The sequence below is a fragment of the Cydia splendana genome, chromosome 13 (assembly GCF_910591565.1).
Source record: "Cydia splendana chromosome 13, ilCydSple1.2, whole genome shotgun sequence".
Taxonomy (NCBI): domain Eukaryota; kingdom Metazoa; phylum Arthropoda; class Insecta; order Lepidoptera; family Tortricidae; genus Cydia; species Cydia splendana.
In genome coordinates this window covers 7,733,692-7,759,505 of record NC_085972.1, presented here as the reverse complement: position 1 = coordinate 7,759,505, position 25,814 = coordinate 7,733,692, and the positions used below count along the sequence as shown (strand labels likewise).

The 25,814-nt window shown below is 41.6% G+C and overlaps 1 protein-coding gene across 1 annotated transcript; it reads right to left on the bottom strand.

Annotated features, from left to right (window-relative positions):
* Nucleotides 1-1,041: 1,041 nt before the first annotated feature.
* Nucleotides 1,042-24,869, bottom strand: LOC134796456 (metabotropic glutamate receptor 6-like). The gene is made up of 16 exons (XM_063768649.1): nucleotides 24,849-24,869; nucleotides 21,707-21,908; nucleotides 16,938-17,080; nucleotides 16,105-16,275; nucleotides 14,523-14,667; nucleotides 13,628-13,756; nucleotides 11,531-11,653; nucleotides 10,198-10,632; nucleotides 7,213-7,346; nucleotides 4,188-4,354; nucleotides 3,410-3,568; nucleotides 3,149-3,311; nucleotides 2,840-3,053; nucleotides 2,313-2,464; nucleotides 1,706-1,895; nucleotides 1,042-1,343 (listed from the first exon to the last, which is right to left on the bottom strand). The coding sequence occupies exons 1-16, from the start codon at nucleotides 24,867-24,869 to the stop codon at nucleotides 1,126-1,128; spliced, it is 2,766 nt and encodes a 921-aa protein (XP_063624719.1). The 3' UTR covers nucleotides 1,042-1,125.
* Between the last annotated feature and the right edge of the window lie 945 nt (nucleotides 24,870-25,814).

The following is a 25,814-nucleotide window of genomic DNA, read 5'->3' as shown; positions in this document are numbered from 1 at the left end:
TTGAGAGATGGTTTTTATACATTTTGTTTTCTACCTTGAGGGAAACATCGTCGATTTTCAAAGCATACTGCCACTGCCTATAGTATGATTCTTAGTAAGTAATTATTATAAATATCAAGCAAATAAAAAAAATATCTTTTAATAAAAAACACAAATTAAAGGCAGCAAACAGCAAAGAATCCTCATATTCATATATTTCTAATTTAAGTTTTCAGGTAGATATTTTTGAATTTCGATGGTTATATTTAATGTAAGTACTAAGGTTTGGTTTTATAACAATCGATGAATCGACTACAAATTACGAGTAACAACAAATAACAAATTAGTTTTGATTTTGGCACTTTAACAAATCATAATTTAATAACATTTATAACTTTCTATCTGCAATTAGATACCTATTTACATTTTAAAATTACACACGATTTTTGTTTTCTACAATCAGAATAGAGTGAACAACATACAAGAAAATAAAACATTTGGTATAAGTTTGTGAGCAAGTAATGATCATTTTATTAAAATAATAACTTGCATATAATTTACCACTATAATTTAAATGTACAGTTTATATTATTGACATTTAGTTTTAAAGAAATAAAATCCATATTAAGAAAAAAATATTTTTTGTACAGTTACTTAATATCGATAAAATGTGTTTATGATCGTTTTGTTAATGGATTAATAGATACATCCTTTTGCACGATACCTTCTACTATCTTGCTGTACAGAGTTACCTATACAACCTCGGAGTAATTAACAATGGAGCCGCCATTAACAGGCGTTCCCCTCTGTCGAAAATATGCGGCCAATGGTCAACCACATGTCAACCATATGTATGGACTGACGTTTATCTGACATGACGTACCTATACATTTGATGTGCCCCTCCCCCGCAAAAAAACGGCAGACTATTTTGTACCGAAAATTTTAGACATGGCGTCTCCGTTGGTTATATCCTCTAAGTATACAACATATCTTTGTTTGTCCCTCTCAGCAGAAAGTGTCGTGAAAAAGAATAGACTATGTAATAACCTCTTTAGCCAGATTATGTCAAATTGTTGCAATTTATTCGACGTCACACGAGCACTGGGATACGCTTGGAGCGCACTTGTATGTTATTTGCCTTGTGCTATAACCGTTTCTCAGCGAGCGCGGGCGCTCGCGGTCCGTTCGGCACCGGGGGCTCCTGAAGCGGGAAGGGGGGAAGGCCCCCCCGCAGCGCGCGGGCGTCGAGCTGAAGCTCGGCGGCGGCGGCGGGGGGTGCGGCCGGCGGGGCAGCGGGGACTGAGGGGAAGTCTGACGGATCCGTCTGCACTTGGCGGTCGAAACACGAGCTCGATGTGCGATCTGTAATATGAATTAAATATTAAGGTAGAAATCTTACAAATGACAAGACGTGGCGTGGAAATAAAGATGGTAGTGATAGAAAGACTCGCGTCGAGTGAACTTTTGATAGCTCATTTGGTTCAGAGGGTTTGGACCCAGAGTTCCAAATTTCGCTCAAGGTACACACAAGACCGGAAATTGCGCTCCGGTCGGTACGAGTATAAACTCACCAACATACTGTACCGTCGTGTGGAGTGACTGGAGTGGTCAGTCGACAGCGTGGCTATCAAAGGTGCACGTGACGGCAGCGGCGCCCACGACAGCGGCGCATCATCAGATAAACCTATCATTGGGCTACGGACTGATCAGACGTAGTAACATACCGTCGTTAAGCGTGGAGCGATCAGTCGACGGCGTGGCCGTCAAAGGCGCGCGCGGCGGCAGCGGCGCGGCGGCGCCCACGAGAGCGGCGCAGACGGCGCCGCCGGCCGCCCCGCCTCCTGCCGCGCGCCAGCGGCCCGGCATCAGACAACCTCTGACGTTGCGCTCCGGTCGGAACAGGATTATGTACACCTGGAAACAATATTTTGTTTATTTGTTAGTAAATTTTTGTCTTTGTCTCGTCATATAATTCCAAGCCCTATTTACGACTTTTGGCGATAATATACCCCCACAAGGGCTTCCGTGATGTTTATGTAAGTTTTAGCATTTTTACAAAGTAGAGTCTATCAAGATATACTAAGACGCCAACTGCAGATAGGTAGCTTTCTTTAGATCCTTGCCAAAGGAAAGCATGAGACGGATGAAAGAAAAGTGACGGAGAAACTGAGAAGATACTTAGATACAGATGAGGAGTGCAGAAAACTGTAGTGCCACATGATACATATGACTCGCTACATAAAATTAAGTAGGTATAATCGCATTAACACTAGCATCACGCAAGTCTTCCGCCGCCACGGAATGCAAGAATTTTATTAAAGAAGACCTTACCTTAGGAGCGAACAGACAGGCAAGCGTGACGGACGCACTGAGAGAGATGGTGACGGCAATTGTCGTGACTCGCAGCGCCACGTGGCTTGCCGTGCCGAAGTATAGCGGCACAAAGGCGAGCCAGATCACGCAGGTCGTGTACATCGTAAAACCTGCAAGGGAACATAAGGGTGCAGTTACGTCGTGCGATATCATACGCTACTATACTAACTGGCGTCTGAGATCATAATGCTATCTCCTTTACCCTTGTTAAGACCAACCAAGAGTGGAAGAGATGGCATTATGACCTGATTCGCCACTTAGTTTTGCGGCAAGTATAGAGCAAGTTATATTCAAAGCCAATTGAGGTGGTGGTAAGAAAAGATGGGTGGGGGATGTAGCATGTGGAATGAGGATGCCATTCCTCTCAATTGAAAAATATAATATGAAGTGTTTTGATATGAAGATAATGATTTCTCAGTTCTTTGCGAGGAGATTAGAGACAAGGCGGTCATGCAAATAATAAATCACAACATCAGCACACTCACCGATATGCTTGCTTTCATTGAATGCTTCAGGGATCTTGCGTGTCAGCACAGCGTAGACTGTGCAGGTTGCGATGAGTGCAGCAGGGTAGCTGAACGCTAGTGTATATGACGCATCGACGTATGCGTCACAGACGAGTACTGCTGTCTCGCGTGAGGGTAAATGTCTGACCGCCCGCGCGGGTGCCGCAGCTTGCCATACTCCCACTATGACAACCTGAGGAAAACAACATAATTTGTTACCCAGGAGACTAAAGAGAAGCTAAACATTTGTCATATCCAAAGTCAATTTACAGGCTCGAACATCTGTACCTGAACACCAACGAGTAATGCACACACGCCAAGCTGCGAGCGCGGTGATATGAAAGCAGGCCGCCGCGCTGATCGCTCACCCGCCGCGAATATACGTGCGATTCGATTGGTTTTCGTTAAAAGTGCTGCGTAGACTATCGTAAAACACAGCCCGGTGCCAAATCTGTGAACAGACACTTTGGTTAGATGTGAAAGGCCTTATTTACTTACTAATTGTGAACAACCTTATTAAATACGTAATGTGATGCAAAGGTAGCTTACCGTTGCACAGCACACAAGGCATCCGTAGGCCGGAGAACGAGTGCGAATGTGACGAGGTAGCACATCAGGATACCACCGAGAAGTACGTAGCTCAACTCGCGCCCACTGGCGCGGACCACGGGAGTATCTCCACGCCATATCCATACGCCGATGACAAACCTGCAAACACAGTCATCAACAGCATTTTGGTGGGTGATTGTTGAAGCAATGTTACACAAATCAAATGTATTTGAAAATGTTGTCACTCTTTAAGTCAAATAGATAGCTATGTCACTTAGTTTGTGTTTAATAATGTATTTTCATCGTTGTTTCCGTGCAACGTATGATGAAGCTTGAGTCTTGTGCAATAATGGCTAAGTACAAGAAGAGGTGGAGGCGTTATAGGATAGGATGCAGTAGGTATGCGGGAAGAATGGTCCAGTACGTTGCGTTAGGAAGTGTGCAGCACGTTGGAGCCAGTGGTAGGTATTATACCCTGAAGTCACTTATTAGGCGTGGCATCGGGATTCCTACTCGGTGAAGAGTATTCCTAGCGCGCAGAACTCCATGGCTCCCCGCGCGACGGGTGAAAGAGAACCCAGGTAGTCCGCGGGAAGCAGGGCACAGTGCGTGCATATGGACCAACGCCTTCTGGGTGTAGTACCTACCCACTGACACTGGCGTGCTGCATATTCCCTGATGTGCACAGTGTGTGTATATGCATCAGGGAATATGCAGCATGCCAGGGTCAGTGGTACTACACGCAGAAGGCGCGGGTTCGTAGTGACGGGATACCTACACGGTGAAGAGGATGCCTAGCGCGGAGAACGCCATTGCACCCCGTGCTGCGGGCGAGGCGGGGCGAAGATAGTGTGCGGGAAGCAGGGCGCAGTGCGTGCGCGTCTCGTCGGGTAGCGTTCCACGTGGACACTCGCGGCACGCTGTCTCTGACTCGGGAGCGCGAATCTGGACAGTAAATAAAAATGTTTACAGTAGGTACATATGGTCCTATTTTCCCGCACTAGTGCGTAAATAGCACTTTTCGTGCGATGTCAAAAGTTTAAAGGGCCATATGTACTGTAAAACGTTGGACGATACACGTGCGAATAGGTAATTCGCAACTCGTGTCAATTTAAAGCACTCCCTTCGGTCGTGTTTTAATTTATCGCCACTCGTTTCGAATTTCCTCTTTTCCGCACTTGTATCGTAAATAACTATTTCAGCTTCCTGTAGTTGGTTTGGTTTTCACGTTCCTTTAACTTAAACCAGCGGTCGGCAACCTGCGGCCCGCGGGCCGCATGCGGCTCGCGAGACTGTCACTTGCGGCCCGAGAGGCGCCTTGGCTATTTTGTATGTAATAGTGACAAACGACAATGTCTCATAAAGTCATAAATATTAACAAAGTACGGCCCGCGTCACCTCCGTTAACTACTATTGGCCCTTGGCTGCTAAAAGGTTGCCGACCGTTGACTTAAACGATCACTACCTACGCCAAAAAAATATTTTTCTCTTGCAAATTCAGTAAACGCGAGCTTGACAAGTAGGCCAGTCAAATTAGATTTATCCAGGAATTAATTCCCAGCAAGCTGAAAATCGTCTTAATACCTTCATTTGGTTCTAAATTACTGTAATCCAAGTTTGCTCCATTCCAGGAGTTGTGTAATTTTTTTGCACTTTTTCAGTTTTTTGCTTGTAGTTCAAAAATTTAAAAAATGGCCGCCACTTTGAATTTCTTTTTTAGGGTTCCGTACCTCAAAAGGAAAAAACGGAACCCTTATAGGATCACTCGTGCGTCTGTCTGTCTGTCCGTCTGTCACAGCCTATTTTCTCGGAAACTACTGGACCAATTAAGTTGAAATTTGGTACACATTATGTAAATTAGTGACCCAAAGATGGAAATGTTTTTTTTTTATAATTTTAAAATACATAGGTTCGAAGTTATTTAAGAAAATAGCCAAAAAATGACCATTCCCCCTTTATCTCCGAAACTACTGGGTCTAAAACTTTTAAAAAAATACACAAAATTGTGCTTTACCTATAGATGACAGGAAAACCTATTAGAAATGTGCAGTCAACCGTGAGTCGTACTTATGTACTAGAGATGCACCGGATATTCGGTTACTATCCGGTATCCGGCCTATCCGGCCATTATTTTAATATCCAGCCGGATACCGGATAGTTACCTACTATCCGGCCGGATACCGGATAGTAACATTGCTTGATTTTAGAGTAAACAAAATTGGATTTAAGAAACAGCCACGTTCATAATCGTACTCGTTTATTATTATAAAACAATTTAAACATTCCACTGACTTGCACGCGCACTCATTTCGCACCTAGAAATGAGTCCGAGCGAATGTTCACTAGGAAACAGGCAAATTAAAACTAAAAATAAATTAAATATCAAAACCTGAAATACCGAAATGTAGGTATAGTTCTGCCGGCCGAATATTCGGCGGTCGGATTCCGGATATTCGGCCGATGGGTAGGCCGGATATCCGGTATCCGGTATCCGGCCAAACAACTATCCGTTGCATCTCTATTATGTACGGAACCTTAGAAATGCGAGTCCGACTCGCACTTGGCCGGTTTTTTTTTGGTGTAATCGTGTTAAAATCCGATTTTCTTTTCACCAGTGTCTGATCCAAAACAACCTTGCTGGTACCTAGTAATATTGTAATTGATGGTGGGTGCCATCTACATCGAGTGGTTTTGTCAATCTACGGTAAAATGTATCTCCCAAGACTCCCAAAATTTATCCACACCTCCTGGGATGGAGCAAACTCGGATTATACGCATTTACGACCAAATGAAGGTATTAAAATGATTCCAGCTTGCTGGGAATTACTTCCTGAATACGTTTTTATGGATCTAATTTGACTGACCTAAAGTTAGCTAAATTATTGTTTATCAATCACATAGATTGGGTAAGGTGAGAGCTGTCATCTCCACACATTTTATAAACTTAAATTAAAACCCAATATTGTATTGAGAATGACGGCTGTCACCGTACCCAAGTTCAAGCAGTGGCCTCTGGCGCCCTCTGTTGACACATAGTGCAAATTCTTATTAGACAGTTTCCTACAGCACACTAGACCAAACTTAGCAGGACTGCTGGTAAAAAGTTCTGCTATTTGACGCTAGATGGCATTTTCGTCAGTTTATAGTTGCTTAGACACATCGTGTATTATATAGATGGCGCTTTATAAAATAAGGGTGTTATTGCTGAACTGTGACCCTCCATCTGCCTGCCCATGGTCAATGGCTTTTTTTGTTTGAGATTGTTACCTTACCTCATACTGAGTGCAATTGATGCAGTGCCAGCAGCAACTCTCTCCCTTTACGTACTGCTTGGCCTGTCCTAGCTCGCACTCGGCGCTGCACACGGACTCGGGGGGCCGACGGGAGTCCAACTTGAATGTTTACCTCGTACTGCGTGCAGTTGAAGCAGTGCCAGCAGCAGCTCTCTCCCTCTACGTACTGCTTGGCCTGTCCTAGCTCGCACTCGGCGCTGCACACGGACTCGGGGGCCGACGGGAGTCCAACTTGAATGTTTACCTCGTACTGCGTGCAGTTGAAGCTGTGCCAGCAGCAGCTCTCTCCCTCTACGTACTGCTTGGCCTGTCCTAGCTCGCACTCAACGCTGCACACGGACTCGGGGGGCCGACGGGAGTCCAACTTGAATGTTTACCTCGTACTGCGTGCAGTTGAAGCAGTGCCAGCAGCAGCTCTCTCCCTCTACGTACTGCTTGGCCTGTCCTAGCTCGCACTCAACGCTGCACACGGACTCGGGGGGCCGACGGGAGTCCAACTTGAATGTTTACCTCGTACTGCGTGCAGTTGAAGCAGTGCCAGCAGCAGCTCTCTCCCTCTACGTACTGCTTGGCCTGTCCTAGCTCGCACTCAGCGCTGCACACGGACTCGGGGGGCCGAGGTGATTCCAATTTGAACTGGATTTCTGCAAATAATTTTCATAGGTAGGTAGTCAGCAGCAGAAGTTGCTAAGCGAGCCAGGTGTTCAAAATGATCTTGACGCGGCTTTATTGTTAAGAGAATAAGAGCGTGTCAAGGTAATTGTGAACACCTCGCCCGCTTAGCAACTTCTGTTGCTGACTGTACAGTATTATTTTGTTATGTGTAATTATATTAAAGCTGATACTGATGTGATGTAAACTTAGCACTCAACGTAGGTACTAGACATGTGCGCCGCGCCGCCGCGCCGCCGCCGCCGACGATTTTTCCACGCCGCCGCCGCCGATAAATTTGACCGGCGTATAATCGGCGTGGGAAATTTTGATACCTAACGTATCTTATTGCATTTTGCGTAGTGAGTAGATAGTATCAGACATATAATTTGAAGATCCTTATGCTTTTTCGCTTATTATTTGCCAGTGAACCAAATTAGCATCATTTTTGTCGTTGCGGTGTTAGCTGTGATAACGATTTAGCGTTAATTTAAACAAGATCTAGTTTCTGGATCACAGGTTATTATTTAATATTTTATCGCACAGCTTTTTTGTAAAACGCATTTTGTTTTAGTCTCTTGATTGTCAATTTAATCAGTGAACTAAAGTCAAGAAAATTGCAAGTATGCATATCCTAGGACATAAAAATGCTATTTTCTTCTTAGAATCTCCAGCCAGCATTCACTACGATTATAATTGCGTATTTTATGATATCTCGTGTGATGTTGGTGACGCGCATAAGGGTCATCATATGATAGATATGGTTTGATTTATTTATCATATAATATAGGTAGTCATTTTATCGTGATTATCGGCTTCTTTACTTAACAATATATATTTCAATCAAAGTTATAAAAGTCAGGTTAAGCAATTACACTTATAGGAACTTAAATCACCAAGGGTCATCATAAGCTACCAGTAAAGAAAACAAAGTAGACCTTAATATTCCATAAAACTCTTTTATGAAATACAATGTATTATCTCATAAAAAGTTTTTCAAGCGATTTTACGTTAGAGGGCTCGTCTTTCAAATCTTTGAGTAGTCGCTCGCAGTATGTAGGTCTGAAGACACGCGGGTTTTCCCCTGCAAGTGCCATGCGACATGGGACACTTCAAAGACATTCTGTTGAGCGAATCAACCTGGCGTTTACTTTCGAAAACGATGACATCTTTATTCTAACATACATTTCTGATAATTCAGTTCAGACAAATGTAAAGTAGTTCATCATTCTCTCTCTCTCCCTAGCTATCCATCCCACATGGTGGCGGGGTCAGCTTTCCCGCTTAACCTTCTCCACTTCGCCCTGTCCACGACATCGTCCTCGGATAACTTGCACTCACTCATGTCCTTTAGCACTACATCCTTCCATCTTGTTCTGGGTCTGGCCCTAGATCTTCGACCTGGGATGGAAAGTTGTAGCGCCAAATTTCCTACGTAGTCAGAAGGCCTTCATTTTACGTGATCATACCATCGCAGCCTGCTCTCCTGCATTTTATCGGCAATGTCGCGCACGCCCAGGCTTCCTCGTACGTATCGTTACGGATTATGTCGAGCCTGGTAACGCCGCACATCCACCTCAGCATCTTCATCTCGGCAACTTGGATGGTATGCACGTGTCTTTGAGTCGTTGCCCACGTCTCGCTGCCATACATAAGAACCGGCCTTATTATACTTTTGTATGACCCTTGAGTTTGACCGGCATTCTCCTGTCACACGTAACACCAGTCACTTCTCGCCATTTTAGCCAAGCAGCGGCTATTCGGTGTTGAATGTTGCATTCCACATTCCCAGAATGGTGCATCATACTACCCAGATACTTGTACTGATCGCACATGGTGACTAGTTGCCCATCGATGGAAATTGGGCTATTGTCGCTTGGATCTGGCTCGTTCAGGGACATGAATTGGGTCTTTGCAACACTCAACACTAAAAAAACACTAAAGTAGTTCATCATTATTTCGTAAAAAATATTTTATAATGATTTATGTGTTTTATTTGTATTCCGCTTACAAAGTCATTATAGGTATTGCATAGAATGTAGCGTTTTAAAGTACCTATATATGTATATTATTTTTATGTTAATATTTAAACATACCGTTGGTAACCGTCAGGTTAGTAAGTAATGGTTGCTAAATGCCAAGTGACGTGATGGGATATAATTTTCGACAATAATTTAGAAAACACTCATAATATGTTTTAGATAGCCTAGTAAATACTCAGAAAGCTTTAATGTAGAGTTTCTACGGCCATGTTCTCATGCAGTATCAAAAATTATGCCACGCCGATTTCACGCCGATCACGCCGCCGCCGCCGGTCAAAAAATCATCGGACGCCGCCGCCGATGATTTTGCCATCGGCGCACATCTCTAGTAGGTACTTTTTAAAGATTATAAAGTACGTGTAGCAGCAAAGATTTAAAGTTAGACCAAGAAAAGTCTGCAATTATTTTGATAGCACACGCAGTGCAAGTGTTATTTTAAACGTCATCACAGGCCTTTCCGTCTATTGCAGACGATTTATGCATTGCTGTTTAGACAACGGGTTTGGTGACTGTGGAGGCGGATGCGTGAGCGGCACGACCTCCCACATTTTTGGCAGAGAAAGCTCATGCCACCTGAGGTTCCAGTCCCGGTTTCAAACTTCTATGAAATTATGACGTATAAATAACACTTGCACTGCGTACCTATGTATGCCATCAAAATCGGTGCAGACTTTTTTTGTCTCTATTAAAATACGTGAGTTGGAAATGTTTGTTTTATTCTTGAAAACGAAAATAGGTACATTATATATCAAGTTTTTGATCTGAAGTGACATGTAAAGGTAGAGCTTATAAAATAACCTACCGTCCATTTCGAGTTCAAGCTCGCCATCCAGGTACCGTCCGACCCTTAGCCAGCGAAATATTCCCGGTTCCACCTGCTTGAAATGCATGATATTGTATCGCGCAGGGCCATCACCATTATTGTCGAAGTGGAACTCTTCGCGGCTCAGCCCAGTGAACCGCACATTCCTCAGGTACCGTAGAAGGAGAGGGCCTTGAGGAGGTTTCATTGCTGAGCACAACCCTGGAGCGGCTCCGCACTCAACCGCATGCATATCTCGTAAAGCATGCGTGAACGCCAATACAGCGTCAGCTACAAATTGGAGCTGAGCTTCTAGCTCTGTGTTCTCGTTCGTCAGTTGTTCTTTTCCTGTACAGCGGCGAGCATGGGCGTTGTAAGGGGTTCGGGCAGCCCCTGGGCCTTCCCAGCGGCATTGAAACTGCTCTTCCCAGAATTCTGTAAAGAGAGGAATGTCAGAATGAACAAAAGGGCCTGCTCGGAATACAATGTACCATCACGCTCCGCGATTGTTATGCCATTTGGGGTCCTAGCTAAATTGGTTATTAAATACTTGCGCTATGGAATATCCAATTAAGCTAGAATCCAAATGGCTCAATAATCACGGAGCGTGACTGTATCTATAGTTTCCCCCTTGCGCATAACAACCGTATTTATTCAAAAACACATTCAACTGTTTACCGTACTCTCGATCATAATAACAACTTTCAGAATATTTTCATAATATTTCAAATTTATCTTTGAAGTTTTTGAAGGCGTGGCGAGAACATAAATCACAAGACGCTTTTATTGGAAACTCAAAGTCTCACAAGAATGCCCATTAAGTCGTAAAACTAACGAGAACTTGCCAACTTTCGACGGGTAAAAGTTAAAATGCAAGTTCTAGTTTTCTTTAACGCACTGATATTTAATGAATTTCTAGTCGATCTGGACTAACTTTGACGTGATTTAAGTCTGGAAGGGGCGTTATAAAACTCATATGATGCACTTTTACACTTTGTCACTGCAAGCTCCTAGCTTGGCCCAATTCTACTACCTTCAGATAGTTATATGTTGAAATGTTACTAGACACAAATTTAACCTAACTGATCTAATAAAGGGGCCCACAGATTACCAGTTCGCCGGACGATATTAGCCTGTCAGTTGTTCGGAACTGTCATCTAAAAATATCGATAAGGACAAAGTGCCAAAAATATGTGTACACTACCTTAATATACCTATGGGCAATAAGGTCGTGTATTATACATAGTTTTGGCACTTATTGGCCATATCGATATTTTTAGACGTGACCGTACCTATGGCATGGACACAGGAATACTCGTAAGATGCAGTTTACCTACAAACCAGGGATTCCTTTTGTTGTTGTGTACAGTCAGGTTGAGGAAGTACTCTCGAAAGCCCTCGACCGGCCGCGCCAGTGGCTGCACGGAGATGGTTCCTTCGACCGCGCGCTCGCGACCTGTGGCATAGATTATTTAAAAAGTTATTACTTCCTTCCTTCCGCTTTCCATTTTTATCCTTTACTTTCACAAAGTTTATCTAGGTAAGTACACAAAAAGTAAAAGTTGTCAGAGGGTTATTGATATTTTTAAAATACCTAGGTATGTTTTTCATGAAATATAACTAATAAAAACGGATTATATCGGAACGCTGTAAAGAGTTCGTAACGTCGGGATGTAATAGTACGAGTATGAATTCAATATACGCGATATAATCCGTTTCAATAGTTTTATTTCATGAGTAACTATCGCGGTAATCGAAGACAATATTAGGTATGTTTTTACTTAATACTGGTGCGCCGCGTCATTAAATGACTCCAGCATAATATACGATATTAATATGAGCCAAGATGATAAACATAAATTTTAGCTATTGTAAACTTTGCAAGGACGAGGCTCACAATGTTTGTTCTAAACAATATAAGTAAGTATTTAAGTGAGTAAATATTCTTTATTGTGCACGATTACAGTGCACATGAAAGTTTATATATTGTATGCCATATTAATATGCAAATTTGAATTAATTTTATTTCTCACGGTGCAACAAATTGCAATATGAAGATAGACCAGCCGGCCTAGCCAAGCTGACAATCGCTATCGCTTCGACAACGAAACCCTTTGTGTTTCTCTATCATTCTTCCATTTAGTGCGACAGTGACAGGTGCGTTTCGATCGCTACGGATACGGAGCGTAAACGATTGGCATGTTGGGTATGTGGCCTGCTACATGAGTCCTACCGACTGCGCCAATATAAAGAAATAAGATTTAGTGTTGCGGATAGTTTATAAATAACTAGATCGATGGCTTCTAATGCTCCTACTTGCACCATTCCACTAACCGGGGGTTAACCGGTTAAACCTGGAGTTACCATGGTTACTAGTACAATTTGACACTGGGTTTACGGTTTAACCGCTTAACCCCGGGTAGTGGGATGGTGCAAGTGGGCCTAAGTGAAGCGGAATAACTACTTATTAGGGTTCGGTACCCAAAGGGTAAAAACGGGACCCTATTACTAAAACGCCATTGTCCGTCTGTCCGTCTGTCTGTCACCTGGCTGTATTTCATGAAACGTGATCAGTTGAAATTTTTTACAGATGACGTATTTCTGTTGCCGCTATAACAACAAATACTAAAAGCTACGGAGATCACAATAGACCAGGGATGGTCGCAGTGATACACAGGCTAGGCTTATATAGCCCCTAACAAAAAGAAAAACTCGCACTTGTCCGGTTTTTACTTTACACTACGATCATAATTACGTAAAAGAAAGTACAAGAGTGAAAACTTGTGTATAGAGTTGATTATGGATGGATATCTTTCGATACCTCGAAAGAGGTATGAGCGGCCGTGTCCGCCTTTCGGCTGCGACGGCTGTTGCGGGTCGCTCCCCACCGCGTGGGGAGGTCAATCGTCATCATTTTGTGGATGACGGTGCTGCTGGTGTGAGCTAGCTCTTCGCTACCGATCGTTTACCCAACCCCACGACCCCTAGCCTGGTGATACCGTTTGAGCGGGGCCAGGTTTCGGGGCCGCGTGGAAGGCGACCGGTAGCTTAGCTGGCGTGTGTGGCGTGGTGCATCCGAATGTGTAGTGCTTGCTTGGCTCTGCTACCGCTGGTGTAGCAGAGCTCGGGGCAAGTCCCGAGCCCACCTTTCCGGTGGTCTGGTGGGGTGATGTGGCGCGATGTTGTTGAGGTGCTCGTGCCCGCTGTTGTCCGCGCGGTAGAACATGGACCGCGCGAGACGCTCGATGAACTCGTCCAGGCCGCGCCACTTCAGTGTCTCGGCGAGGGCTGCGTTGCTGACGTACCGTGGACACTTGACGATGCTCCGTAGTATGAGGGTCTCCTGACGCCCCATCTTCACCTTGTTGGACCTGGAACATTATCATCTCCCGGTCTGACATATTTCCTGAACATGGACGGGAATACTTGCCTGTGGCGACGAGAGCTCGTGCCGACCAGCCATCAGAACCGACCCAGCCGAATGCCCCCTCCGCACCTGCCCGCACCACAGCCTGCATCACTCCTGCTACCTCTTGGTCTGACCCGAATACTATCACTCCTGAACATACAAAAATGAGATATGTCTTTGATATCGAACCAAATTTGATCACGTAATGTATACATATACCTAAAAGTCAATTAAAACCTATAACTGATAACATAAATACAGTCATATTTGGTCATATTAACTCTGCAATGCACTACATCACTGTACAAGATTTTCTTTGAGCACTTGGGAGTGACCTTACCGTCGGGTTCCTTTGTGTGACATAAAGTTTTGAGTCATAATGTATTGTTTGTCATATTATCATTAGTCCTAAAACGGAAACCGTTAACTTTTCAGGATTTTCGTTATCCAATAGATAGGTTAGGTTAGGTTTTTTTATGGCAATCCTGAAAAGTTACGCGTTTTTGAACCAAACAAATTATGACTAACGAGAATGCGGACAAACAATACATTATGACTAAAAACTTTATGGGAAATAATAGAAATCCCCTTAGCGTGTTGCAAGCAGCAAGTGAATTATTAAAAATTATATGCCCACTCCTTTTGACAGCCACAGACGGCTGTGGCCGTCATCGGAAAGTCTTGCCACGGACGCCAACGCCGGCTACAGCCGTCAGCTTCGCCAAATGCAATAGGGACTTACGCAGGACTCCGTAAAGTTCAATTTCGCTTAAATAATGGCGATCGCCTGGCGTCCGGGGTACGGCATATTCCTTCGCTGTCTGGCGTTCAAAAGGTACAAAGGTTCAAAGGTAGGTAAATATGTACCTCCCACGGTGAGAAGTGGCCTGAGAACGTTAATAAATAGTGCACTTACCTCGCGCCCGAGGTCGTGAAAGCAGACGCGCCACTATGGCATCATAAGCGCTGGCTGTGGCTTCACCGGAATCTTTTACTAGTCGTTCTTTCACCGCAATACAAATTTCGTTTCGCGCTAGAAGGGTTTCTAGTTCTTCGAACGCCTGTAAACAATACAGAACCAACATTTGTGACTTCTATGTTACTTAAAAGTCAGTTATTGCCAGGGTTTATCTAAATATAATTATGTAAAACGGATCTGGCAAATGAAACGGCAATATCACTTTTCTGGCAACTGACCTGGCCCCTGTTTCATCACGCTGACAATTTGTCGCTAGACATTGACAATTCACAGTACACTGCTTGTCCAGTCGACGTCAAAAATATGTTTCCACTATTGCACCTTACTCCTTTGTAATAAGGCAAAAAGTGTAAACATATCTTTGACGTCCACTGGACAACCAAGTAAACTTCGACGTTATGTAGCGTCGTTATTTACTGAACCAGAAATGTACAGGAAATTATCAGTGCCAGGTCTCAATTAGGACGTGAAATGACGGTGCCCTTTTGATGGATAACGATATACATGTATTTGCAAATAATATAAGTGGGGCCTATGTCTCGAACGGTTACACTAATATTATTATTCTACAACCGTTTAATTGTACAGGTTTCAATACACAACAAACTAATCTTATGTTTCTCTTATGCTGTTTGAAAGATGGAACCATCACTTAGAGGCTACTAAAGGGAAGCCATGGTTTTGGATAACGGCCATTAAAATACTATTCAGCCCACATTCGCTCACTCTGGCTTAAAACGGTTACACTAATGAAACTAAATTGAATGTGCATTTAACCTCACGAAGCTCTCCTAAACTGAAAACTAGCTGGTTGAAAACAAAGTGTGTTCTAAGCAAGTTCCGAGTTGATTGTTTTAACCGGTCTTGTCTCTTGAAATGTTTTAATCAGATAATAAACTGAACTTTAGCAACTAAAGCGTTGTTCACGTATCTAATAAAGACTATTGTAGACTAAAATTACCACAAAGGTATGTTTTCAGTCTGGATATTTTCAAATTCTTTATTTTGTCATTTCTGACCACTCTGTCACGCTTGTATTTTTGTCTATTATCAAGTAAATAAAAAAAGTTAAGTGCTATTGCATGTTTTTCTAGCTGTAGATTATAATTCTCTTGAGAAAAATGAATAACTTAATTTCACCCCATACAAAATGCTCCACTCCGTCACATTTTTTCGGGGACATAAAACAAGACAACGAAAAGAATTTTGACCCAAGAACTTAAACAAAGCTTAGTTAATGTTACTAAACATCGAAACAATGCAGAGAAACATCCACATAGAAAGTTTTGTAGCTAAAAATTTCTCGTCACTGCATTTACCTTATCTTAACTTATCTTATCTTATTGTTTTCGGGGGCCCTTCAGGGGCCGAAGTGTATCCTTCGACCCATAGGGATCTTTTGTGCAATTACCCCCTAGAGAAGATCCGTCAACTACTCAAGAGCTTTTCCCACCATATCCATGTGTCGGATGATGACGCTCATGGGTAGCATTTAAAAGTCCTTTGGTTCCAGATTTACCTTAATTCCATAGTTAGACTCCTCATAGATGATAGATACATATCGCCATCCGAACTTCTTGACGATCTCGACCATAGCTCTTACTTGGTGCAGATCTGAAGGTATAGTGCGAGTGAAGTATTCGAAGCGTGCTTTGTTCGACAGCTCTGGTGACGTTGAGAAGTAGGAGACCTGAGAACGTGATCTTTATTTATTTCACGAAATAGACCAGAGTGTTTGAAGACCAATCATCACTACACCTTATAAAACAAAGTCCCCCGCCGCGTCTGTCTTTTTGTGTGTTTGTACGTTTGTTCACAATAAACTCAAAAAATACTGAACGGATTTTCATGCGGTTTTCACCTACCAATAAAGTGATTCTTGAGGTAGGTGTAGGACTGTAGGTGTATAATTTGTTAACCCGTGCGAAGCTGGGGCGGGTCGCTAGTATTTGATATTCATAAAGAGAATCTGGCTTTGTGGCAGTTTTTTATCTAGTGGTGCATAATTCAACGGTCAAGCAATTTAATTTCAATACCATTTCGTACCTTGTCACAGTGACAAGTATGAGGTTCCTAGCGACATTCGTATTGATAGTCACTGTGACAAGGTACGAAATAGTCTTCTTCTTCTTCAACCTAGCGTTTTCCCGGCCTAGCGCCAGGGTCCGCTTTCCTGCTCAATCTTCTTCACTTTGCCCGGTCTTCGACATCCTCCGGTGTGAGATTGTTCTCTTCCATGTCCGCTGTCACGACGTCCAGCCAGCGCTTCTTAGGCCTACCGCGGCCGCGTGATCTAGGGCCTTACGAAAAAGGCCTACGAAATAGTACTGAAATTAAATTCTTTAACGGTACCTGGGGGATCTTGAACAATCGTAGCAGGTTGGCGACTTGAACGGATGTGACGCTGGAGGCGGCGCCCACGACACCGGAAATGATTTGCCGCTGTACACCACGCGTTGAGCACGCGTACTCCTCCTCTATATTGCTGATAGAGCCTGCAACAACATTGAAAAATTGACCTCCCTGACTCCTCATTTTCTTTATCATCCTTGGCTACTGTTTCAGAGCCCAGGATAAAGGATGACTCACGCTAGACCGGGCCAGAGGCGTTCGACACGTCATTTTCTATTACGGCTGATCGTGGTCACGAAGCGCCGGAAGCTCCGGTTCGGCCCCTACCCGGTCTAGCGTGAGTCATCCTTAACGTAAAGACACTGGTGAATACGGCATACTACGGAAATAGTTTGTGTATCTATGTGCAGACGTCATTCATGTCAATCTATGTATCGAAGTGTGTAACTTGTGTAAGCTCTTTAACGCCAGTCTCTAAGACAGTTTTTTAAACATTTTTTGCGTAAATGTTAATGGCAACGGGGTACAAGAAAAACTTGTTATTTACTAGAAATTGATATGGACATGACACATCGGCATTTTGAACTTCCCGTCATCGCGTTGCTAACCAAACTGAGATTCTGCCAATAAACTTCAGCCTAGCGCCGCGGGGTGAGGTAATTCCATTCAGGGCGGGTGTAGGGTGATAATACAGTCAGCAGCAGAAGTTGCTAAGCGGGCGAGGTGTTCAAAATTACCTTGACACGCTCTTATTCTCTTAACAATAAAATTGCGTCAAGATCATTTTGAACACCTGGCCCGCTTAGCAACTTCTGCTGCTGACTGTACTATTACTTATTCTTAGATAATGGCGCTTGACCACTATCCGACTTTTAGATGTAATTAAATGCAGCCACTAGCAATTAAGGTCGCCGGAGGAACCAAGTTTAACGGCGATTAAATTTGTTCATTGCAGGTTAAGGCCACTAATCCATTGGTTCACTAAGAGCACTGGCTGTTTAACGCCACCATTTATTTAACGAGCAATGGCCACTCCTTGTTTTGTGGCCAATCAAACGCTTTGGCACTACGCCACACTACATAAAACCACAAGATCGTCAAGTGCTTGTGACTATCAGGCCTATTCGGATTACGAGATAATCACAAGATCTTGAGACGATTTAGAGATCAACTAGATCTACATTAGATATCGACTAGATGTGACTTGGATATCTAAGTCATAACTTGTCGAATTCGTTCAAGAGGACCTCCAGAATCGCGGAAACGTCAAATCTCACATATCTATCTTACAAATATCTTTAAATTATCCATATCGTAACTTGTTGAAGTCTAGTAGAAATCTAATTCATTTTCCGAATCGAGCCGAATGTCATTGGTGTTTGCCATCAATACTGCAGCTGTGTGTTCTTAGCTGCCAGCGAATTTGTCCGTTTATTTGATTTCCGTGATAAAAACTATCTTACTCGAATGTTTTACCCTGGGACTTAAACTTTACCGTGGCAAATTTGATCTAGGTAAATACATTAACCTAACACACAGAGAGACAGAATTACTTTCTCATTTATAATATAGAATAGGAATGGTCATAAACATTAACACATTCACTGCCCCCGACGCACATGTGCGTCCACCGTCATACAAGTTTGTTCCTAGGCCACGCCCCCTGGCAGTGAATGCGTTAAGTAGGTTTCGAAGTCAAATATTCTTGATCGCTGATTAGTATTAGTAATACGAATGGTGACTGTGAGAACAGAAAGATACTTACCTAAGTAAATAGTATGTACCTACCTGGGTAATTCTTATTCTTGTGCTTTTTTTGTGTTACATGTAAGAATAGCATATATTTTTAAGAAAATAAGTAAACACTATATCAAAATACTTAGCAATTTACCTGTAGTTTTAGGTCAACCTAAATGTATTGTCCTAACAGTATTAAAAACATCTCTCTTCTTCCTCGCGTTATCCCGGCATTTTGCCACGACTCATGGGAGCCTGGGGTCCGCTTGACAACTAATCCCATGATTTGACGTAGGCACTAGTTATTACGAAAGCGACTGCCATCTGACCTTCCAACCCAGAGGGGAAACTAGGCCTTATTGGGATTAGTCCGGTTTCCTCAAGATGTTTTCCTTCACCGAAAAGCGACTGGTAAATATCAAATGATATTTCGTACATAAGTTCCGAAAAACTCATTGGTACGAGCCGGGGTTTGAACCCGCGACCTCCGGATTCCAAGTCGCACGCTCTTACCGCTAGGCCACCAGCGCTTAACAGTATTAAAAACATATAAAAAAAAAAATTACAAGTGCGAAATGTCACGGACCGTGTAGTGTGACTTCCCCGGATTTTGTGATATTATATTTTTTTTCTAATTATGAAGTGATTTTGCAATAATTTATATCAAATATAAAACACTAATCCCTATTCTACAACACTGTTTAAAAATTGTATGGATATATAACGACTTTATATAATTTTAAACAACATACATTTTGTGATCAGTTTTCGTGTCACCGCCGCGCGTGGTAATATAAACATGCGGTACTCGGTAGAAAATTATCTTTACTACTGGCAGCCTTATTAAAGTTTTTTTAGAACAGCAACAGTGTGTTGTTGTCAGGTTTGCAAATGGCTGAAGGGAGGAGTTTTGTCGAAAATTATTTATATGTGTTCATTTGAGAAAACGGTCAACCTTAACGCGTCACCGCCGTGTTAGAGTTTTAAAAGTAAGTTGCAGTTTCACGTTATTGTTTGTAACATAAGATATACCTCATATATTGCAGATTAAGCTAATTATTTAACATTTGCAAAATCAAAGGAAATGTTTATGTAATATCGAACATGTTCCAAATTATCACGACCGTGGCCTCAAAAATCTGTCACTGCCACGGACTTTTGAGTCCACGTTCGTGACATATAGACACGTGGTCGTGTCATTCTTAATTCGTTTGATTAATTTAGAGGCACATGCACTCTTCAGAAATGATTTTTTATTAGCTACAGATCATTTGCTATTATTGCCCGACTGCCAAAGCAAAAAAATGTTTTTCGCTTGTATGTATGTATGATGTGTATCGAATTCTTTGTCACGCTCTACAGCCTTTATAGTTTGACGGATTTCAACGTCTGAGCTGTTATTATGTTTGTCGTAGTTATAGGAGTGACTTAGGCTATGTTAAAATTACTATAACATCTTGTAAAACCCATAAAAGCAATGAATAAATTATGAATTATGAATTTATATATTCAAAATAGTCGAGTTAGCCACCAAAATGTCACGACTGTGGGACGCTTTGTCACAACCGTGTTTATGTACTCATTTTATTTACCTTTCTTGAGGGTATTAAGCTTGATAATATGAATCAAAACATTGATTTTTGTATGTACTTTTGATATATGTAATAATATGTGAAAAATAAAAACGTTTATGAAAATAAATTTTTTTGGACACAATTTAAGAATCACCCACCTATGCACCATCAGGAAAAAGAAGAGCATCTTGGCAGGCACTTTCCGGAGCTAAGCGATAATGTTCTATTATGGCCTACATTAGTGCGATATATGTCTTTGCACAGTCATTTGTTAGGTACTTAGAAACAATTTGCGACGACACAGCTTAAATTACGACCTTTTGTCTTTTCCGCTATCGTGATAAATCCTTTCGTTTGGCGGCCAACGCTTGGACTTAGCGCCGTTGAATGTGTGCAGGATAGAGATGCAACGGATAGTTGTTTGCCCGGATACCGAATATTCGGCCGATGGTCAGGCCGGCGGAACTATACCTATATATTTCGGTTTTTCAGGTGCGCATTGTGCAGGTTTTTTTCCTGTTTCGTAGTTTTCGCGGACTCATTTACTAGGTTCGAAATGAGTGCGCGTGCAAGTCAGTGGAATATTTAAATAGTTTTAAAATAATACACGAGTACGATTATGACCGTGACTGTTTCTTAGATCCAATTTGTATACTCCGAAATCAAGCAATGTTACTATCCGGTATCCAGCCGTATATTAAAATAATGGCCGGATAGGCCGGATACCGGATTGTAACCGAACGGTGCATCTCTAGTGCATTGGCAAGGGATAAGGTAACATTGGCAAAAGCTTGGGTCAAACACGGTATTCTGTAACATAATGCATTATTGTGTGAAAAGTTTAATACTCAGTCCACAGGTAGCAAGCTAACCGATAAAGTTAAAATAAAAGTTTGTTCTCCGCAAAACCCTCTCGTGTATCGTAAATCCACTTTGTACCGTGTGAAAGCTTACACTGTAAGCTCTAACTTTGTCCCTGGGGTATTCTACGAGTGAAATGATCTCTTTTGCATATGAGAGACCGTGGGTTTGTAAAGCTCCCTTAAAGTAACGCAGCAGGTATGCCATAAAAAATAACACACGTAGGTAAGTAACAACACGTTCTTTTGTAAATAGCTACTAGTAGATCATACGTTTAAATTTTAAAGGAAAATAAATCAATGTGCGGGTTTTATGCCAACGTAAAAACGATTATGGTTATGGTTCCAAACACCTCACCTTTCTTTATGTAAAAATTATTTACTTAGACTCATTTTTTGAGAGACTCAGCGGGATCCTCAATATGATGTTCTCCAAATTCGTTTTTTGCATAAAAAATATTTTGCATACTTTTCCCACATTATAATGCCGTATGACTCAAGTGAATAAACATAAGCATAATAAGCTATTTTCCTATTGTTGTTACAATTTTAACAGATTTCTTCATGCTCAAATCAAGGAAAAATAAAACAAACCCACCTTTAATGAAGTCTAACGCCATCTCTAGTCCATAAGTGTCGTTGTCGCAGTCGTCAAGCACGAGCGCACCTATCTTGACGCCAGGCGGCCCGATATCATTGGCCGCGGCGTAGTCCAAGGCGTATAGCATGGCTTCTAACGCCTGGACACCACCCTGCGCCATTACTGGCCCGCAGGTCGCGCCTTCCGACCGCCCGTGTACCTAAGAGAGGATTAACACGCCATAAATACAGCACATCGTACAACATTGTACATCGGTAAATAGAGCAATAAGTTATAAGTTATAATGTTAATACTTAATAATGGTTAACAGTGTCAAACGGGTTTTAAATAAAAATCCGACGGACGGTAAGGATTTTTAATTTTTTATTACACGACTTTTACAATTTCTATACCTATCTCTCGTAGTCGTAGCTGCGATGTGACGATGATAATAATATTAAGATTAATAAGATTCCCAAAATCGAGTAGATAGGTACAGTCAACATTAAATAGATAGTGATGGACAAAGTGGCCAAATATATCGGAACACATGCTTATTTCTATGATTACAAAGGTGTGTAAGGTGTGTTCCGATATATTTGGCCACTTTGGCCGTCACCCTCTTACCTACTATTGCATCGCAGTATTTGCAATACATTACAATTAGCGGTATTCCAAATAAACATAAACCTCGATTTTCAAAATCATTCATTGAAAAAATACGCTATTTAGGATAATAAGGGCAGAATACAGCATAATAAGAAAATTGTTGGTATAAATGTTAATGAATATTGTATGGGAAAATATATGGTTGTTATAAATTGAACAAAACACAAAAAAAAGGACAAATAAAATAAAATGTTCCATTAAAAATAATTACGACTTCATTGCAGAAATTAATGTGGAAGTTTAATAAGAAAATATGCTTACACCTAAATAAACAATAACATAAGGGCCCGGACATCAGGCCGCGTAGCCAACATGCCAATCGCTTACGCTCCGTAGCGAACGAAACGCAACTGTCACTGTTGTACTAATATGGGAGAGTGATAGAGACACAAAGCGTTTCATTATCGTAGCGCAAGGAATTGTCACCTTGGCTAGGCCGGCAGTTCTGAACAAATTTAAACGGCTTTAGTTAGTCAAAATTTCATCATCCGATCTATGCATCCGTATCATGCAAATCCGTTTATAACTATGAGCTTCATAACAGAACTTTACTCAATGTATCGAGTTTTACTTTTCGTAACGAACTTAATTCAGATAAATAACTAACTTTATTTCTAACTGTCAATGATTTAAACTAGTAAGTAGCTCTGTGAGGCCCTTATGGCTTTGCCATTTTGAAAAATGTCAAAAAAATTCTCTATAATTTTCGAACCTTTTCAAAAAAAATCAAGATATTTAGTTAAGAAATGCGATCTGTAGTCGAGAACATCCGGACATACTAGTACGAAAGCATTTTTGGCCAAGCTGTCACTCCGCTCGGTCAAAAAAACAATCACTGGTGAAAACACAAAAACAAATTTCTGTTATCAAATAAATGTAGGTTCCCAAATCACGAGAGGTGTTGTGCCTACAATAGATATTTGTGGAGTTCTTTCGAATTCCCCAAGATCCTGATGTGATGACAACGTTAAAAAAAGGTTTTTTTTAAATATGTCCAGCTTTTTTCTAGAAATCGGGGAAACATACAAAAACTAAAATAATGTTAAAAGTACCCGTCGAACCTAGGCCTTCTCCCTTTTGAAGTTGGTAAAAGCAACAGAATAAATATAAAAATACCTACAGAATTAATATTTTCATTCTACTTAACTCAATAAATGATGCAAAATTCTATATCTATTTACATAATTCGTCACGATGTTACAGTCAGGAATATTAAATTTAAGTGGTGAAAATCCGTCTCGTTACGTGCCGCGCCGTGTACTCGTATTAATCAAATTGTTTAAATGGGATTAACGATAATGCCGGCATATTTTTATAATGTACACGGACGATCGTTACACATTATAAAAATATGTCGCCTCACGCGTCGCCCGGCTGAAATTACTTGCAGTATTTTAACGTGAAAATGTTTTTAAAGGCTTTCAAACTGTTACAGAGATATTACACGTGCTCACGTTCCGCTTCAAAGAAAACTGGCTCGGTCAAACAAAATTTAATTTAAGTACGTAAGACCACACCCTTGTTTTCTCATTTCGCTTACACCTGTGTGGCTTGCTTACACAAAAGTAGGTCTTAATTATTTTCAGTATCTTCTTCTTCCTCGCGTTATCCCGGCATTTTTTCCACGGCTGATAGGAGCCTGGGGTCCGCTTGGCAACTAATCCCAAGAATTGGCGTAGGCACTAGTTTTTACGAAAGCGACTGCCATCTGACCTTCCAACCCAGAGGGTAAACTGGCCCTTATTGGGATTAGTCCGGTTTCCTCAATATGTTTTCCTTCACCGAAAAGGGACTGGTAAATATCAAATGATATTTCGTACATAAATTAAGTTCCCAATAACTCATTGGTACGAGCTGGGGTTTGAACCCGCGACCTCCAGATTGAAAGTCGCACGCTCTTACCGCTAGGCCAACAGTGCTCCCTAAGTCTTTAATTATTTTCAGTATGCGATATTTTTACAAGCTTTTATTTAGCTTGGCCTGTTCATATGTTGTTAGTGCGGGTCAAATCTTGGAAGCTACATTTCACCCACTTCCCGATTTCCGATTGAGCTGAAATTTTGCATACTTAATTATGTGAATCGGATGATAATGTAATTATTATGATGACATGGATCTGATCTGATGATGGAGGCAGGAGGTGGCCATTGGAACTCTAAAAACAAAGAACCTCAGCGATAAAAGCTTGTACCAATAATATTTTTTTTTTGCCAAAAACGTATAATTTTAATAGAAAAGCGCTAATTAGATAAAAAAGGTATTTAAACAAACATAAGACCTTTTCTGATTCAAAAGGCCATTCAATCATAATCCTAAATTTCTGCCCGTTTCCAAATAATTAGCCTTCACATCATATGACAGTCACAGGCATGTATCCGTTCCTTAATTTGTAGAACACTTTTAATAAACAGTCAATACTTTAATACCCTTCTCCACATAACTTTGCCCCAAAATTCGAGGGTAAGACCAAATTAGCTTGTTTAACGTTTACCTTTTCACTTTGTTTTGTCATGTCAATGGCACCAATTATGAAACGTTCAAAAGAAAATTTGGAGTTGTTTTCATATTTCATTGATACCTGTAATTTTTCTACACGTTTGCGCGATATAAGTGTCAATTATCGCCTGTCACATTATTGTTCCTGTAATATATTTGTATCTATATACTTCTTACATGATCAATGTGATCGAAAAACTCGTGAAGTGGCTGATTATTATTATGATGGAAAACTTTGCTAACTACTCTCTATTTATAGTTACTCGTTTGACGGAACTAATATTTTGCTTATCGACACTTTTCATTTGCCTACTTTTGCGTTACTTTTTTCCAACTGAAAAGTTTTAATGACTTGTCATTTTGGACCTCCACCAATGCCAGCACTGTGGAATCTGGACCAGATAGGAAAGTGACGATAAAATAATGTTAACGATTCAGAACAGTGCACCATATGACAATGAGGATAAGTTAAGAAGGTGAGGAAATAGGATTGTGAACGAATGGCTCCGATGGTTTGGACATGTCATGCGCCGAGAATCCGAACACATGACACGTAAGGTGCTAGATATGTTCCCCACGCAATCACGACGAGGAAGACCCCGACTGACATGGCTGGCAACAGTGAAGAGGGATATGGAAGAAGCCCAAATCACACCTGAGACGACCCAGGACCGTGAAGCCTGGCGAAATATAACTAGGAGAGCCGACCCCAAATAATGGGAAAAGGACAAGGAGAAGAAGAAGTCCTCGTGAGTATTCTCTTCTTTTCTGTATTGTTTTCTGTAATAGGTGTGCAATAAAGAGTATTTGTATTGTATTGTATTCTTAGTAGAAATAACCCAAAAGTTGATGGTTTTTCGAAAACAGTAAATGGTGCACTTGTGATGTGAAAATGCCCAATACACTTATCGGAGATATCGCGAAATTTGTACTGAATTGTCAATATTTTCACAACCACTCG

Excerpts from the sequence above, each read along its gene's own strand:
- LOC134796456 (XM_063768649.1), bottom strand. The coding sequence starts at position 24,869 with ATGACAAAACAAAGTGAAAAG. Across the intron at positions 16,276-16,937 it reads GATTGTTCAAGATCCCCCAG|GTCTCCTACTTCTCAACGTC; the intron begins GTACCGTTAAAG and ends TCACGTTCTCAG. Across the intron at positions 1,896-2,312 it reads CCTGTCTGTTCGCTCCTAAG|GTGTACATAATCCTGTTCCG; the intron begins GTAAGGTCTTCT and ends TATTGTTTCCAG.